This window comes from Narcine bancroftii, chromosome 2, assembly GCF_036971445.1.
Source record: "Narcine bancroftii isolate sNarBan1 chromosome 2, sNarBan1.hap1, whole genome shotgun sequence".
NCBI lineage: Eukaryota > Metazoa > Chordata > Chondrichthyes > Torpediniformes > Narcinidae > Narcine > Narcine bancroftii.
The window spans coordinates 12903945-12918006 of NC_091470.1; the positions used below are offsets into that span (position 1 = coordinate 12903945).

The 14062-nt window shown below is 50.0% G+C and overlaps 1 protein-coding gene across 4 annotated transcripts in view; it reads left to right on the plus strand.

Annotated features, from left to right (window-relative positions):
• Positions 1 to 12893: 12893 nt before the first annotated feature.
• The window catches only part of smek1 (SMEK homolog 1, suppressor of mek1 (Dictyostelium)), a 198652-nt gene continuing 197483 nt past the window's right edge, over positions 12894 to 14062 (plus strand). For all 4 annotated transcript variants that reach the window (XM_069915878.1, XM_069915879.1, XM_069915880.1 and 1 more), the window contains exon 1: positions 12894 to 13245. In XM_069915878.1, coding sequence (XP_069771979.1) covers positions 13104 to 13245 — 142 coding nt within the window. In that variant the 5' untranslated portion in view covers positions 12894 to 13103. The remainder of the gene's footprint in view (positions 13246 to 14062) is intronic.

Here is a 14062-nt window from a genome sequence, read left to right on the forward strand (position 1 = left end):
AGAAACCAGACTCTATCCTCAAAGACCCCACCACCGCTTCACTCTGCTACCATCAGGAAAAAGATAAGGAGCCTGAAGATGAACACTCAACAGCACAAGGACAGTTTCTTTCCTGCTGCCATCAGATTCCTGAATAATCAATGAACGAAAGAGACTGTCTTACTTTTCGTGCACTAGTATTTTAATTTTTTTAATAGTAATTTCATAAGATGGTTATCATATGAATGTTTGCACTATGATTCAGCCACAAAACACTGAATTTCATGACTTTTTCATTACAATATATTCTGATTCTGTATCTCCATCCTGATGGTAGCAATGAGAAAAGGGCATGGCCTGTGTGGTGGGGGTCCTTGAGGATAGAGACTGCTTTCTTGAGACATGGCCTCTTGTAGATGTCCTTAATGGAGTGAAAACTAATCCAATGATGGTGTTGGCTGAATTTACAATCCTCTGTAGCCTATTCCTATCCTGTGCACTGGCACCTCCATGCCAGTCAGAATGCTCTCCAAAGTACACTTGTAGAAATTTGGAAGAATCTTTGGTGACGTGTACTTATGTATTTTCATGCACCTATCTATCCTCATCCCATTAACACCACTTTGCACATGCTGTAGCTTTCTATGGCTTGGCAGTTTAAGTGCTCGATCAGGTGCATCTTGAATGTGAGGGTGACTGCTGCCTACCCCATTCTCCAGCAGATTATACCCACTCTCTGGGTGAAAACAAAAATTCCTCAGAACCCCTCTCACCTGTTTTCTTCTCACATTAAATCTATGACCTCTGCTTTTCGATGCCTCTGCAATGGTCACCTCATGAACTTGCATCTATCTGGTTCCAACTGACCCTCCTTTGTTTATGGGAAAACTAATCCAGCCTATCAAGTCTCTCTTCAAAACTAAAATGTTCCATCACAGGCAACATGTTGGTAAATCTCCTCCACACTCTCATTGGACCAAACTGGTGGAATGATATTATTCAAAGCAGAGCAGAAATATTCTACTGAATACCTTGCTAATATCCTTCAAATTACATAATTAAACACAGGCTATATGGAATTTACATTAATGCTGTCTGCTGCAATGCCACTGTGTGCAAACAGACTGCTGCAATCCCTGCTGGATTTATAAATTTAAATTTAGACATACAGCATGGTAACAGGCACGTGGTATGTTTTGAGAGGTAGGAGGAAGCTGGAGCTGCCGGGGAAAACCCTCGCAGACATGAAGAGAACGTACAAACTCCTTATAATCAGTGGAAGATTCAAACACCAGTCCCGTGCCGCCCCCAGTTTGAAGATGCACTTCAAACTCAAAATGCTTCAAAGATCACTGAGGTTGTGAAAGTTGAAATATAAATTTGTAGTCCTCTTCATTTAATAATATTCTTTTATTTTACTCTTAAGGCCCATGAGGTTAGCCAAATCAGCCACTGCAATAATTAAGAATCAGTTATTTCTGGCCCCATCAACTCAGTTCCATATCATTAATTTAACAACTTAGTCACCAAGGAATCAAACATAGAAACATGTTTGTAAGATAACTGAGTGAAACAAGAAAGTCTGCCACATTGTGTAGTTTAATACACAAAGAGATCCAGAGAAACTCAGCAGGTCACACAGTGCCCATTGGAAGCAAAGGGATATAACTAGTATTTCGGGCCTGAGCCCTTTGTGAAGGTATGAGCAAGAAACAGGCTGGCACCTGAACAAAACAGAGGGGGGGGGGTGGAGGGAAGAAGGGGCAGGGAGAGGAGCACAGGCCAACAGCCAAGAGGTCGTAGGTGGACATGGGTGGGAGAGCAGAAGTGATAGGGGAGGGGGATAGCTCTTTGATTGGAGAGGGACAGGGTGGGGAGCTGGAGGAAAGAGGATAGGAGAGGGCAAGAGAGAGAGAGACAGGTAAGGGGCCTAACAGAAACCGGAGATCGATGTTGATGCTGACTGGTTGGAGAGACCCCAGACAGAATATTAGGTGTTGTTTCTCCAATTTGTGGTTGGCCTCATTTTGGCAGTGTATGAGGCCATGGACAAACAAGTTGGTGTTGCAATGGAGTGTGGAATTGAAATGGTTGGCTCCTGGGAGATTCCTGCTAGTGCGGTGAACACTGAAGGTGCTCATTGAAACTATCTCCCAGTCTGCGCTAGTCAATCCAATGTAGAGGAGGCCACAACAGGAGTACCGGATGCAGGAAATGACCCCTATCAAGCAAGGTAGGCTTTTTCCACTGAAGATAGGTGAGATACAAACCAGAGGACATGGGTTAAGGATGAAAAGGGAAAAGTTTAGGGGGAACATGAGGGGGAACTTCTTTACACAGAGTGGTGAGAGTGTGGAACGAGCTAACAGCAGAAGCGGTGAATGTGGGCTCAAATTTAACATTTAAGAAGAATTTGGACAGGTACATGGATGGGAGAGGTATGGAGGGCTATGGACTGGGTGCAGGTCAATGAGACTAGGCAGAAAAATGGTTCATCATGGATTAGAATGGCTGAAGGGGCCTATTTCTATGGTTCTATAGTTTCACAAGTGAAGTGTTGCTTCACCTGGAAGGACTCTATAGGACCCCCGAATGGTAATGAGGGAGGTGATGTGGGCGCAACTACAGCATTTTCTGCGATCACAGAGTTAGGTACTTCTTCTTTCTTTCTTCTTCTTTGGCTTGGCTTCGCGGACGAAGATTTATGGAGGGGGTAAAAAGTCCACGTCAGCTGCAGGCTCGTTTGTGGCTGACCAGTCCGATGCGGGACAGGCAGACGCGATTGCAGCGGTTGCAAGGGAAAATTGGTTGGTTGGGGTTGGGTGTTGGGTTTTTCCTCCTTTGCCTTTTGTCAGTGAGGTGGGCTCTGCGGTCTTCTTCAAAGGAGTCTGCTGCCCGCCAAACTGTGAGGCGCCAAGATGCACGGTTTGAGGCGTTATCAGCCCACTGGCGGTGGTCAATGTGGCAGGCACCAAGAGATTTCTTTAGGCAGTCCTTGTACCTTTTCTTTGGTGCACCTCTGTCACGGTGCTAAGTAACGATCAGTAGAAAGATACGAGTTAATGAAGTAGTCATGGAAGAAGCAGTCCTTACAGAAGGAGGAGATAGGAGTGTGATGTTTCTTTTACTGTAATAAAGAAACTTGGGTTCTTTCAAAACAACTATACTTTATTAGTTAAAGTACATAAGACCATGTAGAGGGATCCAGCTTGAATCCAACTGAGCTGCTAAACAACTAGTCTGCAACTCCTTCTAGTGGACAGGAGGATCACTAGCACTTTGTCACTACAGGGAGGGTGGGGAATCTATGTCTGGTAGTGGAATCACAATATAGTTGGCAGAAATTGCAGAGGATAATCTGTTAGATGCTGAGGCTGGCAGGATGGTAAGTGAGAACAAGGGGAACCCTGACCTTGTTTAGTCCAAGGGCATATGGTATCAGTCCCACAGTACCATGTACAACTCAGCTGGTAGGCCATTGGTTCCTGGAGTCCTAATTGACTCAAAGGAGCAGATATGGAGAAAGAATTGAAGAACCTTGCCTGTGTAGGCTTGTAGTTTGGATTTCTAGGCAAAGCTGGAGCCTCTGCTCATTCCCATGGCTATCTTTTTAACTTGAGAAAGTAGGATGAGTCAAAGGAGAAGTCGTGGAGGGTGAGAACAAGTTTTGTCAGGTGGAGGAGGGTGATGATGGTTGGGGACTGGCTGAGTCTGTTGTTGAGAAAGAAATGAAGGGCTTTGAGACCTTCAGTATGGAGGATGGAAATGTATAGGGATTGGATGTCCATGGTGAAAATGAGGTGGTCATGTTCAGGGAACTGTAAGTTGTTGAAGTGATGGAGGGCACGAAGTGATATGAGGTATCATGCATTTAGATAGGGAGAGCCTGCACCCTGGGGACAATAAAGTTGAGGTACTATGGTTGGGCAAGAGCATGCTCATCATGGGTAGGAAGTAGAATTGGGCATTGAGTGGTTGGGAAACAATTAATGGGAGGGATATTACTGAAAGTGATAAGGTCAGAGATGGTGCATGACATGATAGCTTGATGCTTTTTGGTGGGGATATGTTCAAGGAATAAGTAAGAGGTATCTGAGTGCTGTCATCTGGCCTTGGCAAGGTAGAGTCAGTGCGCCAGACCACTACAACACCACTCTTGTCTGTGCATTTTATAGTGAGGTTGAGATTGGTGCGAAGAGCATGGAGGGCAGAGCATTCTGAGGGGGCTAGTTAAGGTTGATTTATAGGACTAGGTTTACAATCTCTTACGTTTCAGTATTGGTTAGATTGATCCTCAGAGTTGGTATAGTTGGTTGCCTCAACTACGAAAGTGGAGGATGACCAGTAGGAAATATTATCCAGTATTGGACACATCTTCAATTGTGTTCCCCATTTTAAGTTGGTGTTTCAGCCTTTTAAACTCAAGACACCCTCCTCCAAGGCAGGCCCACCACTGACTAATCAAATCTGGGTGTGTGTCCCATATCTGTTTCTCTTGGTGGTCATTTGTAGCCTAGATAGGATCCCTCAGCCAGAGCCAGTGACCGTTCATTTCAACTGTCTCAGAGAGGGATCTAATTGCCTTTCTGAGCGCCTGCCCTGTGATTCCTACTTCCCTCAAAAGCTTGGTCATGGATTTGGCAACAAATCCTCTACAATTGACTTCAATTGGCAGAAGGAGTCCAAGAGGAGAAGGCTTAAGGTGGGAGTGTAATGGAGCAAGTGAAACACTAAAGTCTGCAAATGCTGAGATTATAGTAAAAACACAGAAATGCTGGAGGAACTCAGCAGGTCTCGCAGCATCCATAGGAGGAAAAAATATATATTACCGGCACTTCAGGCCTGAGCCTTTTTTCAAGGAATGAGCAAAAAGCAAACAGGTGTCTGAATAAAAAGGCTGGGGGAGGAGCACATGCTAACAGGCAAAATGCCATCATTGGACATGGCTAGGAGGACAGGAAAAGAAAGGTGAGAACGGAGTGGGTGCTGGCTCTATTTATGGGGAGCTGGAAGAAGAGACAGAGGGAAAGGGAAAGAGAGACAGAGCTAGAGGAAAGGAGGCATAGGAATATGGGAAGGTGAGTGATGGGGAATGGAGGGGGCTAATGGAAACTGGTTAAGGTGATGTCAATGCCATCTGGTTGGAGGGTGCCCTGACGGAATATAAGATGTTGTTCCTCCAATTTGCAGGTGGTCTCAGTCTAGCAAGAGACCACGGACACAGGTTGACAAGGAAATGGGGTGGGGAACTGAAATAGGTGGAGCAAGCTATTTTAAATCTACTAACATGTGAAAAAACAAGATTGATGATCTCGTAGCAGGGCATCTCCAGAAAAGAATCATTACGACATGAGAGAATTTTAAATTCAATTTGAGGATGTAAAACCAGGGTCTGAAACTCGTGTCCTAAAACAGAGGAAGTTACAACATTATGAGAATAGAGTTGGCTGAAGTGGACAATAGATTAAAGGATGGTGAGATCAGTAGTGGCAGATCTTTTAGGAGATGCGTCTTAACTCTTAGCAAAGGTACATTCCAATGAGGAAAAAAGACCCCATGAGAAGGATGTACCACTGGGGTTTAACTGAGGAAATTAAGGATTATATTAAATTGAAAAGAAAAGTTGATGAGATCAGTATTGGGCCAGAGAATTGGGAAATGTCTAAAAATCACCTAAGGATGACCTACAAAGTACGAAAGATGACTAGTAAATTACATAGAGACAGTGAATGCTTCAATGGTAAAATATAAAAAGAGAGAATGACGAAGGTAAATGTTAGTCCCTTGGATTAGTGGGTCTCAACATTTTTTTCACACGCAGACCATCTTTAAGTATTCCTTTACTTACTGCAAACTGCCAGTAATAAACCCCAGACCAAATGCAGTTTAGTTTCATTTGGGTGAGAACATTTCTTGTGAATTTTTGGGGGATTTTCATCAAATTTTCTGTCTTATTTTAGATATTACTTGTTTATTGCAAGTCATCTTTGTCTTTACTACCACCCAGTGTGATGAAATGCTTTGAGATGCTGGTCATGACCAGAATTAACTAAGATCTGGACCTGCTGCAATTCGCCCATTGTCACAATCGCTCCACACCAGATGCAATATCGCTGGCTCTTCACTCAGCTCTGGATCACCTAAAAAACAGCAATTCATACATACGGCTGCCCTTCATGGACTACCATTAGTGCTGATCAAGAAGCTACAAACTCTAGGCATCTATACCCGCCTCTGCAACTGGATCCTTGATATTCTCATCGGAAGACCACAGTCATCTTGTTCATGGAGTATTACCATAATTTAACAAATTAGGGTGTTTGGATGCTATTTGGTTTCTGAATGTCATCTTTCGCCTTCTATTTTATATATACAAGTATACCTTGTTTAGGAGAGATTTGATTAATACTGGGGGGGGGGGGGGAAGGTTCTTTTATTTCTTCGGTATGGTTTTCTTTTTTCAAGATATTTTGTAAAAGTGGTTTGATTGAGAGTATACACAATGTAATATTTAAGTATTATTTGAGATGTATAAATTGTCAGTCTTTTTTATATTTCAATCTATGTATTGGATCAACACGTGTGTATTTTTTTTATTAAAAAGGAAGACCACAGTCAATATGAATTGGAAATAACTACTCCTCCTCACTGATCATCAACACAGTTGTACCCCAAGGATGCGTGCTTAACCCACTGCTCTACTCGTTATACACCCATGACTGTGTGGCCAGACACAATTCCAATGCAATCTACAAGTTTGCCGATGACACCACAGTTGTCGGCAGAATCACAAACCGCAAGGAGGAAGTGTCCAGGAGGGATCAGCTCATTGAATGGTGTAACGACAATAACCTTGCGCTCAACGTCAGCAAAACCAAGGAGATGATTGTGGACTTCAGGAGGAAGTCAGGGGAACAAGACCTAGTCCTCATCGAGGGCTCAGCAGTGGAGAGGGTCAAGAACTTCAAATTCCTATCTGTCCACATCTCCAAGGATCCATCCTAGACCTTCCATGTTGATGCAATCACAAAGAAGGCTCGCCAATAGCTATACTTTGTAAGGTGTCTGAGGAGATTCCGTATGTCACCAAAGACTCGAAAATTTCTACAGATGTACCGTGCTGAGCATTCTGGCTGGTTGCATCACTGCCTGGTATGGAAACTCCAACTCTCAGGACAAGAATAAACTCCAAAGGATTGTTAACTCAGCTCAAGACATCACGGACACCAGACTTCACTCCATCGAGGACATCTACAAGAGGCGGTGTCTTAAAAAAGCAGCCTCTATCCTCAAAGACCCCACCACCACCCAGGCTGTGCCCACTTCACTCTGCTACCATCAGGAAAACGGTTCAGGAGCCTAAAGACAAGCACTCTATGGCACAAGGACAGCTTCTTCCCTGCTGCCATCAGATTCCTGAATAATCAATGAACGAAAGACACTGTTTTACTTTCTGTGCACTAATATTATAATTTTTTTTATAGTAGTGATGGTTATGAATATTTGCACTATATCATGACTTGTTCATGACAATAAATTCTGATTCTCCAGGGACCACCTATAACAAACTAGTGGCCCATTGATCATGTTGAGAAATACTGCATGTGAGGGATTAGTGGGAAACAGATAAATTCTAAATAGAATTTTGAAGTAATTAGTTTTGGTCAGTAAGCATGACAGAAGAAACCTAAAACTCCAAAAATAGTAGGTAATCAAGCGCCAACAAAGAGAACAAAAAAGGAGTCTCTATCACAAATGTAATGCCACTATTCGAGAAAGGAGGGAGCCAAAGAACAGAAAACTACTGTGCTGAAGCATGACTTCAGACACCGTGATTGAGAAAAAAGACAAATCCTGGAAGACCTCAGTAAGTCTCACAGCGCCCACGGGAGATAAAGATAAATAACCAAATATTATGGGTGACAGCCCTTCTTCAAAGTTCCTCAGCCTCGTGGTTCTGTCACTGAAACTCCTATATCAACGGGAGCAGCTTGAAGATGCTACATGCAGATTGGTATTTCCAGTAAATCATGTTCATGGGGTGAGGGGGAGAAATATCCTCTAATCTGATTACCAATTATCACAAATATATATCCTCCAGTTTTATTCACCTTTGAGGATAAAAGTTTCCTGCAGTCTGTCATATCCTTCGTAATTTTATATATGGATATCTTAGTCATGCTCCATCTTTATCTTCTCTGCCCAGGGAAAAGAGACCTGACCTCTCCAGTCACTGCCCATTTCAAGCAACATGCTACACCCTCTACAGTGCAATCACATCTTTCCCAAAGTGCAAGTTCCAGAACTGGACCATTTGTGCTCAAACCCACATTTGATGAAGTTTGAGTGTAACCTCCCTGCTCTTTTACTCAATATATAGACTAATGAAGGAACCCATGTACCTTCTTAATTAGAAACACACTCAGCTGGTCAAAGTGTATTTATATAGCAAAGATAAAGATACATAACCAACGTTTCAGACGAGCCCTTCATCAATAAAAGGCTCAAGCCCGAAATGTTGGTTATGTATCTTTGCTACAATAAAGTACACGGTTTGACCTGCTGAGTTTCTCCAGCATTGTGTTTTTACTTCAACCACAGTGTCTGCAGACTTTTGTGCTTTACTTCTGCCTTCTTAATTATGTTATCTACCTGTGTTGCCACCTACAGCTCTGAGTGTTCATTCTAACCAGTCTCGCAGAGGTTCGAGTGGCTACTCTGTGTTTGGATCCAGGTGGTCGCTTTGCATCCGGCTCTAGGTCCAGTTCCAGGTGGTCACTCAGTAGACTGGCTCTTAATGGTCACTCCGGGCAGTCACCCCATCTTCAGATCCAGGAAACCAGCATATCCAGGTCAGCATTTGCCACTCATGGGTCCAGATCCTGATGGTTGCCCTCTGTGTTGGTCTCTGGCCAGTCACTGTTGTGCTAATCCAGCTATAAATATAGTAGTCACTAAATCCAGCTCAGGCTAGCCACTATCCAGCTCTTGGTGGTCATTCAGCGGTCTAACTCTGACTGGTCCTCAGCATTCTAGTTCTGGGTGCTTCGTCTTTCAGGATCCAGGAAGTCACACTGGTCCAGCCCTGGGTGGTCACTTTACTGCACTCTGGGTGGACATGCCATAGTGGTTTTGGAGACACTGTGGCCCATTGATGGGTAGTCATTCCATTGAACTGGATAGTCATATTGCTCTGAGTGGGATCTAGAAGGTCACTCAGTGACCTGTGTGGTTACTCTTGGGCTCCAGGTAGTTACAGTTGTCAGCTCTAGATGGTTGCAATAGTCCAGAACTGAGTGTTCTCTATCAATCTTCAGGTGAGTTCTAGTTCTGTGTGGTCACACCAATGAGTTCGGGGTTGTCGATTGGTCACAGCGGTCCAGTCTAGGTGGTCAATTAGTGATGGGTTTGGTGGACACTCAGTGGTCTGGTTGGTTACTATAAGGCTCCAGCCAATCATTCAGTCAATTGGTCAAACATGTCATCCGGCATGGGATCCCGGTGGCCACAACAGTCCAGTCCTATCTGGGTGGATATGCCGGTCCGGTCTGATCCGAGTGGACACGTTGGTCTGGGTGGACATGCCAGTCCGGTCAGATCTGGGTGGTCACACTAGTCCGGGTGAATATGCCGGTCCTGTCTGATCTGGGTGGTCACACTGGTCCAAGTGGACATGCTGGTCAGATCCAAATGGTCACACTGGTCTGGGTGGTAATGCCGGTCCGGTCGGTGACACTGGTCCGGTCAGATCCCGGGTGGTCACACTGATCCAATCTGATCCGGCTGGTCACACTGGTCCGGTTGGACATGCCGGTCCAGTTGGACACGCTGGCCCCGGTCCAGGTAGTCACACAGGTCCGGGTTGGACACACCTGTCCAGTCCAATCTGGGTGGTCACACTGGTCCAGGTGGACATGCCGGTCTGATCTGAATGATCACACAGGTCCAGTTGGACACACTGGCCCGGTCCAAGTGGTCACACAGGTCTGGGTTGGACACACCTGTCCAGTCTGATCCAGGTGATCACACTGGTCTGGGTGGACATGCCGGTCCCATCCGATCTGGGTGGTCACACTGGTCCAAGTGGACATGCTGGTCAGATCCGAATGGTCACACTGGTCTGGGTGGTAATGCCGGTCTGGTCAGTGACACCGGTCCGATCCCGGGTGGTCACACTGATCCAATCTGATCCGGCTGGTCACACTGGTCCGAGTGGACATGCCGGTCCAGTTGGACACGCTGGCCCGGTCCAGGTGGTCACACAGGTCTGGGTTGGACACACCTGTCCAGTCCAATCTGGGTGGTCACACTGGTCCAGGTGGACATGCCGGTCTGATCTGAATGATCACACAGGTCCGGTTGGACACACTGGCCCAGACCAGGTGGTCACACAGGTCTGGGTTGAACACACCTGTCCAGTCTGATCCAGGTGATCACACTGGTCTGGATGGACATGCTGGTCCAGTCTGATCCGGGTGTTCACCCTGGTCCAGTCCAATCTGGTTGGTCACACTAATCCAGATGGATATGAGTCAGGTCTGGGTGGTCACACAGGTCTGGGTTGAACACACCCTGTCCGGTCTGATCCAGGTGATCACACTGGCCCAGGAGGAGATGCTGGTCTGGTTAGACACGCTGGTCAGGTCCGGTGCGGGTTGGGCACACTGGTCCAGGTGGTCACTGAGGTCTGGTCTGGGTTGGACACGCCAGTCCGGTCTGGGTGGCCACTCAGGTCTGGTCCAGGTTGGACATGCCGGTCCGGTCTGGGTGGTCACTCAGGTTCAGTCTGGGTTGGACGCCAGTCCGGTCTGGGTGGTCACTCTGGTCAGGTCTGGGTGGTCACTCTGGCCTGATATGGATGGTCAATCTGGTCCAGTCTGGATTGGACACACTGGTCTGGTCCTGTCTGGGTGGTCAACTCTGCTCCGGTCCGGGTTGGACACACCTGACCAGTCCGGTCTGGGTGGCTACTCTAGTCCGGTCCGGGTTGGACACACCTGTCTGGTCTGGATGGTCACTCTGGACCGGTCTGGGTTGGACACACCTGTCCAGTCTGGTCTGGGTGGTCACTCTGATCCGGTCTGGGTGGTCACTCTGGTCTGGTCATGGATGGACACGCCTGTCCAGTCTGGTCTGGGTGGTCACTCTGGTCCGGTCTGGCATGGACATACCTGTCCAGTCTGGTCTGGGTGGTCACTCTGGTCCAGTCCAGGATGGGCATGCCGGTCCGGTCCGGTTTGAATGTTCAGTCTGGTCCAGTCCGTGTGGTCACTCTGGTCCGGTCCGGGATGGACCTGCCTGTCCAGTTCGGTCTGGGTGGTCACTGTGGTCCGGTCTGGGATGGACACGCCTGTCCAGTCCGGTCCTGGTGGTCACTCTGGTCCAGTCCAGGATGGACACGCCGGTCTGGTTTGGGTATTCAGTCTGGTCCAGTCCGGGTGGTCACTCTGGTGCGGTCCGGGATGGACACACCTGTCCAGTCTGGTCTGGGTGGTCACTCTGGTCCAGTTCATGGTGGACACACCTGTCCAGTCCAGTCCGGGTGGTCACTCTGGTCCGGTCTGGGATGGACATGCCTGTCCGGTCCAGGTGGTCACTCTGGTCCAGTCTGGGATGGACACACCTGTCCAGTCCAGTCCAGGTGGTCACTCTGGTCTGGTCTGGGATGGACACGCCTGTCCAGTCCAGTCCGGGTGGTCACTCTGGTCCGGTCCGGTTTAGGATGGACATGCCTGTCCAGTCCAGTCCGGGTGGTCACTATGGTCCAGTCCGGTGGTCACTCTGGTCCGGTTTGGGATGGACATGCCTGTCCACTCCGGTCCGGTGGTCACTCTGGTCCGGTCTGGGATGGACACGCCTGTCCAGTCCAGTCCGGGTGGTCACTCTGGTCCGGTCCGGTTTGGGATGGACACGCCTGTCCAGTCCAGTCCGGGTGGTCACTCTGGTCCGTTCCGGTGGTCACTCTGGTCCGGTTTGGGATGGACACACCTGTCCACTCCAGTCCGGTGGTCACGCTGGTCCGGTCTGGGATGGACACGCCTGTCCACTCCAGTCCGGTGGTCACTCTGGTCTGGTCTGGGATGGACACGCCTGTCCAGTCCAGTCCGGGTGGTCACTCTGGTCCGGTCCGGTGGTCACTCTGGTCCGGTTTGGGATGGACACGCCTGTCCACTCCAGTCCGGTGGTCACTCTGGTCTGGTCTGGGATGGACATGCCTGTCCAGTCCAGTCTGGGTGGTCACTCTAGTCTGGTCTGGGATGGACACGCCTGTCCAGTCCAGTCCAGGTGGTCACTCTGGTCCAGTCCGGTGGTCACTCTGGTCCGGTCCGGTGGTCACTCTGGTCCGGTCCAGTGGTCACTCTGGTCCGGTCTGGTGGTCACTCTGGTCTGGTCCGGTTTGGGATGGACACGCCTGTCCACTCCAGTCCGGTGGTCATTCTGGTCTGGTCTGGGATGGACACGCCTGTCCAGTCCAGTCCGGGTGGTCACTCTGGTCCGGTCTGGGATGGACACGCCTGTCCAGTCCAGTCCGGGTGGTCACTCTGGTCCGGTCCGGTGGTCACTGGTCCGGTCCGGGATGGACACGCTTGCTCGGTCCAGGCCGTCACGAGCCGTCACCCTCCGCAGGCCCCCGTTGGCGCCGCGCGACCCCCTGCGGGCGGGAGACCCCGTGCCGCGCGGCCCCACTCCACGCTCGAGGCGGGCGGGAGGCGGCCCTTGCTGCGCGCGCCGCCCCGCGCGGGAGACCCCGTGCTGCCAGTCGAGGAGGCGGCAAGATGGCGGCTGCAGGGTGATCCAGGCCGGGGGGGGGGGGGGGGGCGGAGAGAGAAGCAGCAGCGCGGCCGCATCAAGGCCGAGCACCGGGAGGCCGCGGCCGAAGGGGGGGGGGGAGGAGGAGGGGGGGAGGAGGGGGAGGGGCGGCGGCGCCATGACGGTTTAAAAGCGGCAGCGGGAAGCGCTTTGTCCGGGCCCCCCCTGTCAGCGGGGGCCCGCGGCTTGGTCTCGGGCCTAGTCCCTGGGACGATGAGCGCCCTGTGAGGCGTCTGCTCTGCCCCGGCGGTGTTCATCGGGCGGCGGCGGCGGCGGCGGCGGCGGCGGCGGCGGGGAGGGGGGGATCGGCGGCCATGGCGGACACCCGGCGGCGGGTGAAGGTCTACACACTGAACGAAGACCGGCAGTGGGACGACCGTGGCACCGGGCACGTCTCCTCCAGCTACGTGGAGCGTCTCAAGGGGATGTCCCTGCTGGTTCGGGCCGAGTCCGACGGTAAGAACCGGGCACCGTGACCGCAGGAGCGGGGGGGGGGAGGATTAGAGGTCATATCACTGGGTGGTCAATGACCTGAGGAGGCGGGGGGTGGGGAAGGATTAGAGGTCATATCACTGGGTGGTCAATGACCTGAGGAGGCAGGGGGTGGGGAAGGATTAGAGGTCATATCACTGGGTGGTCAATGACCTGAGGAGGCGGGGGGGGGGGGGAAGGATTAGAGGTCATATCACTGGGTGGTCAATGACCTGAGGAGGCGGGGGGGGGGGGGTGGGGGGAAAGGATTAGAGGTCATATCACTGGGTGGTCAATCACCTGAGGAGGGGAGGGGGGGAGGATTAGAGGTCATATCACTGGGTGGTCAATGACCTGAGGAGGGGAGGGGGGGAGGATTAGAGGTCATATCACTGGGTGGTCAATCACCTGAGGAGGCAGGGGGTGGGGAAGGATTAGAGGTCATATCACTGGGTGGTCAATGACCTGAGGAGGCGGGGGGGGGGGGGGGGAAGGATTAGAGGTCATATCACTGGGTGGTCAATGACCTGAGGAGGCGGGGGGGGGGTGGGGGGAAAGGATTAGAGGTCATATCACTGGGTGGTCAATCACCTGAGGAGGTGGGGGGTGGTGAGGGAGGATTAAAGGCCATATCACTGGGTGGTCAATCACCTGAGGAGGTGGGGGGTGGTGAGGGAGGATTAAAGGCCATATCACTGGGTGGTCAATGACCTGAGGAGGCGGGGGGGGGGGCAGGATTAGAGGTCATATCATGGATGGTCAATGACCTGAGGAGGCAGGGGGATGGACAGGATTAGATATC